This window comes from Akebia trifoliata, chromosome 6 (assembly GCF_017979445.1).
Source record: "Akebia trifoliata isolate Shusen 1 chromosome 6, ASM1797944v1, whole genome shotgun sequence".
Taxonomy (NCBI): Eukaryota; Viridiplantae; Streptophyta; class Magnoliopsida; order Ranunculales; family Lardizabalaceae; genus Akebia; species Akebia trifoliata.
The window spans coordinates 4,211,955-4,216,796 of NC_141380.1; the positions used below are offsets into that span (position 1 = coordinate 4,211,955).

Sequence of the window (4,842 nt, forward strand, 5' to 3'; positions counted from 1 at the left end):
ATTTATTTATTTATTTTTTGGTTTTTTTTTTTTTTGAAAAATTAAAAATTTCAGAACTATTAGGATTTATGATTTAAACATACCTCTCCACACTTTCATAAATATTTGAGATGCCCCTCATATTCTATAATTAATGACATGCCCTTTGATATTTGTTTATATTTGTTTATTTCTAATAGATTAATGAAAATGACTTAAATGCAAGGCCTTTGGCCTATAACCAAAATCCTTAATTTTTTCTTTCAAATTATCTTTAATTTCTTGGGAAAATAAAATAAAATATACCTTCCTCTACAACCGACCATTTACTTTCACATTCATACCTAAGAACAAAATGGGTTTTGTGGATAAATAGAAGACGATGGAATTATGGGTAAAAAAAAAAGAAAAAAGGAAAGAACTTTCTACGGAGGATTAAGGTGAGGTTTAAACTGATAGGTTGAAATTGCGATTAGAAAATAAAAAATAATAATTTATCATAAATGTTGTTCTTGAGCTTACAGATGACAAGATGACAAAATAAAAATAAATAAATAAATAAATAAAAATAAATAAAAAATAAAAAAAATCAAAGGAAGTTGAAGATGTGGTCTTTTTTTTTTTTTTTTTGGAATCAATGAATCTGAATCTCTTAAAGGACCCAACCAAATCCTTGAGATACATGCAATACCCACTAGATAATTTCTAGGATAAATTCTCGAGGGTGATTCCTAAGGGAGGATTCAAACTCGAGATGAAGTCATTTTCCATTTAAGAGAAGATCAAGCATTGGTAACCTCTGACCAAAAATCCTCACTTTTCTTTTGATTTAAGGTAAAATTTTAGTTGTTCTAGCCTCATCCTCAATCTTGTCTTCAACCGGGTACAAATTTATCAATTTTCTATCAAAATTCTATCTTAAGGTTGAAGATGAGGGTAAAAAATATATCATAGAGATTGAAGGTCACAGGTCTAGGGAGAGAAATCAAGGATTTTTGTAAGTGGTTGAAAATGAGGGCATTTAGGTCCTTTATGATGTCTCTCGGAAAAGACCACAGTCAAGGGGCATGCCATTGGTTTGAAAACAGAAGGGTATATGAAATATTCAACGAAACTCAGAGGAGTATATCTAAATTATCAAAAAGTAAAAAAAAAAAATACTCAGAAATATAAAAAAATTCTGTTAGTGTTTTAGAGCATTAAAATGAAATATAAATTCCACCTATATTAATTTTTCATATTTAACAAAGCTATACCATGCTATAGAAGGGAACAAAAAAAAAAAAGACTCAAACCAAAATATATAAAATATGAAAATTGAGAAATTTTCACTTACATTTTTTTTTTAATACAAAAATTCATCCAAAGTTCTAAACACAAGAAGAAGCCCATTTACAGAAGTCCCATCATCTCACCCAAAACTCTCCCCTTCATCAATCAACATTTATGGAAATTTCAAAAAGAGAAAAAAAAAATATTGATTCGATCCTCTTATTTCTCGAACTGAGAGAGATCTATGAGTCGGGATCCTGTTGCATATAGATACAAGTGATTCAATTAGAACAAGAATTTCTTGAAACAATTTTACAGTAGTGTTCGATCAAATTACATGTCAATTACAGGTCAAAGTATGGTAAAAAAATGGACGAAGATTGCATCAAACCATTCATCCTTACATCCAATCAGGAAGATGGTACCACAAATTGAACTGGTAAAATCACACACCAGTTCAGGGAAATCAAACTCACCATGTGGTCGTTGTTCCACAGGAAGCGTACTGTGTTCCGCGTCCTGCCACATACACTACACCTTAGTCAAAAACCCAACATGGTTCAACATTATTCATTTACTTCATAACTATTCATCAAACACTTGCCAAGAAACAAAAACCTGAATCTCATTAGTCATTCAAATCACCCATGAATCAATCATATAAACCGAAAAAATGGTTGGATTTGTTATGGAAATTTCCCTTTTTTCACAGCAATCTAACTATTTATGATTGGATCAGGTGAAAACCTGATGTTACAATGCTGACGCTACTTCAATTCCAAAATGTCAAGCATATATGATTTTCAATTATAAGTGAAAAAAATAAGAACAAATACAAAACGATAAATGTCAATAAAACATGTAGTCCACCCCCAAAATCTTCAGAGGTTAGAAGCTTGTCCCAACACTTTCTGCTTACTTTGAGGAAGAGAGATTATTTGTGTTCTCATCTCCACACTTCTTTTGGCCAACCCTAAACCTTTGGGATAAGGCTTCAGTGATGATGATCGCCATAACTCTTTTGCTTTATTCGATGGAGCAGTAAAGCTTTTGTTTTTAATAAGTTACAGTGAAAGGCCAGAAGGGACCAGCCCTTCTCACCAATAATCTCCACAAGAACAAAACCCGTCCTTAAAGTGGTGAAACCGATTTGCATCCCTAACAATTATCTCTCTCTCAACAAGCTTAGATATAAGCTTGGTTGCTGAATGACAATTTACACATGCACGAAGATTCTTCGTTATTCTAAGAGTTGTCCCGGGAGCTGTGCTAATAAGCCCGAAAGCAATTGCTAACCTCTCACTATGATTGCAAAGAATCTCCTCCTTATCTTCATTATTCAAGTCATGCAAGACGGAATCAGTATTCGAAATAAACCCAGCCTCCTTCAACCGTCTCTCCAACCTCTCTAGCTCTTCAAATATCTCCTTTGATCTAGGGTGTGACTTGTCTCCCACACGAAAGGCCTGAAGTTTACCATTTATCTCAATCAAACTATACCCGAGATCCTTACTTAGTCCTCTCTCTCTCATCATTACTCGAACTTTTGCTACATGGTTCCACAAACCAGCCGAAGCGTAGAGATTCGAGAGTTGCACATAGTGCCCTGCATTAAATGGGTCCAACGAAAAAACACGTTCCGCCGCATATTCTCCTAACGTCACATAGCGATAGATCTTGCATGCATTCAAGACTGCTCCCCACACCGTTACACCGGGTTCTATGGGCATATTCATGATGAACTCGTAGGCCTCGTCCAAATACCCCGCACGACTGAGAATATCAACCACACAAGCGTAGTGTTGGTGCCTTGGTTCGATACTGTGATCTCTCTTCATGCTGTGGAAATACTCCAATCCCTCTTTTGTGAGACCCGAATGATTGCAAGCCAAGAGAAGCCCGACAAAGGTGACGTCATTTGGTTCCACTCCTGACCACTTCATTGCATGGAAAAGATCAATGGCTTCATGACCTTTACCATGCAATCCATACCCCACAATCATAGCACTCCACACCACAACATCTTTGTTCGATATGCGATCAAATACCACACGAGCATTTCCTATACTTCCACATTTTGCATACATGTCGATAAGTGCTGTACTGACAAATGTATCATTTTGATACTTGCTCCTACTAATATATTCATCCATCCATCTAGCTAACTCAAGTGACCCAACTTGGGCACACGCTATGATTGTAGATCGTACCGTAATCGAATCGGGTCTAGCTTTTTTGGCAATCATCTCACGGAATAGTGCTACAGCTTCATCGGCATAACCGTTCTTTGCGTACCCCGATATCATAGCGTTCCATAGAAGCACATTTGGTATCTCCATCATATCAAAAAGGGATTTCGCAACCCTCACTTCCCCGCATTTCGAGTAAACTGATGTAAGTGAAACAAGTAAGTCTGGTTCTAATTCAAGCCCTATTTTGATCACAAAGCCATGAATGGACTTTCCTTGTTCCAAGTCCCCAATGTCAGTGTAAGCCCTAAGAACACTCACAAGAGCAATCCAGTCTGGTTTCACGTCCAATTGTCTCATTTGACTGAAAATTCTTAAAGCTTCCAAAGGATGCCCATTCTGTGCGTACCCCGAAATTATAGAAGTCCATGAAACGATAGTTCTGCTACATAATCCATCAAAAACAATCCGAGCCTGCTCGATCTTGCCACATTTAGCATACAAGGCCACAAGCCCATTTTGCACGAACACATCGGATTCAAACCCGTGCCTAAATATCTGAGAATGGACCAACCGACCCATTTTAAGCCCCGACACTCCACTGCAAGCTTTGAGCACATATGGAAGAGTGAACCCATCTGGGCTCACCCTTGCCGACTGCATCCTCAAATACATTTCGAGAGCCTCATTGAATAAATTGTGTCTAGAATAACTCCGGATGATCGCATTCCAAAGAAAAACATTTGGTTCGGGAATTTCATCGAACAACTTACGGGCATAATTGATTTCGCCAAGATTCGAACTTACATGAACGAATTTGGTAGCCAAAAAGTTGCTTTCTTGCAACCCAAGCGCGACGAGCTGTGCATGAATTTGGGTTAGATGTCTCTTATTGGTCGATTTATCCAAGAGAGATGAAAACATCGAATCGGGATCGAAACTGTTCGGGTGGTCTGGATCTTCATAACAGTCCAGAAGTAGAGATGACGATGATGAAGAGAAATGTTTAAGAATTTCGAATAAGGTGGCGGGAAATTTAAATGAGATAACCGTTGAAAGTGCTAACGGTAGGAATTTCGTGGGGTTTTTTCTAATAACGACAAGATTCAAAGCCATGAAGAAACCATCAAAGATAAATCAAATGGTTTTAGAAAAAATTGACACAGAAGAAAAAAATATTGACAAGTCGAAACACATCTCTTTTTGATGATTAATAAATCAAAACGTAGATCAACGGCCTTGATCGTTCATGATCATGAACTAGATTGCCACCTATCAGATGGGTCAACGTCTAGCTTTCACACATCCCTGATCAGAAGTAACCAATGGCCCACAAAAATATATGTACAAGAAATCGAGTGGTTGGGATTCACACGTATCCCAAGGATAAATGATAATATAA

At 36.9% G+C, this 4,842-nt stretch overlaps 1 protein-coding gene across 2 annotated transcripts; it reads right to left on the reverse strand.

Moving 5' to 3' along the window:
* Window positions 1-1,322: 1,322 nt before the first annotated feature.
* LOC147399740 (pentatricopeptide repeat-containing protein At3g12770-like) lies at window positions 1,323-4,842 on the reverse strand. 2 transcript variants are annotated; one of them, XR_015179122.1, is made up of 3 exons: window positions 2,171-4,842; window positions 1,728-1,770; window positions 1,323-1,508 (listed from the first exon to the last, which is right to left on the reverse strand). XR_015179122.1 is itself a non-coding variant. In XM_086445210.1 (1 exon), the coding sequence occupies exon 1, from the start codon at window positions 4,554-4,556 to the stop codon at window positions 2,349-2,351; it is 2,208 nt and encodes a 735-aa protein (XP_086301336.1). In that variant the 5' UTR covers window positions 4,557-4,842; the 3' UTR covers window positions 1,934-2,348. The 2 variants fall into 2 exon arrangements, 1 of the variants encoding a protein (XP_086301336.1); XM_086445210.1 differs by lacking the exons at window positions 1,323-1,508; window positions 1,728-1,770 and having other exon boundaries at window positions 1,934-4,842.

Coding starts and splice junctions, on each gene's coding strand:
- LOC147399740 (XM_086445210.1), bottom strand. CDS start 4,556: ATGGCTTTGAATCTTGTCGTTATTAGAAAAAACCCCACGAAATTCCTA.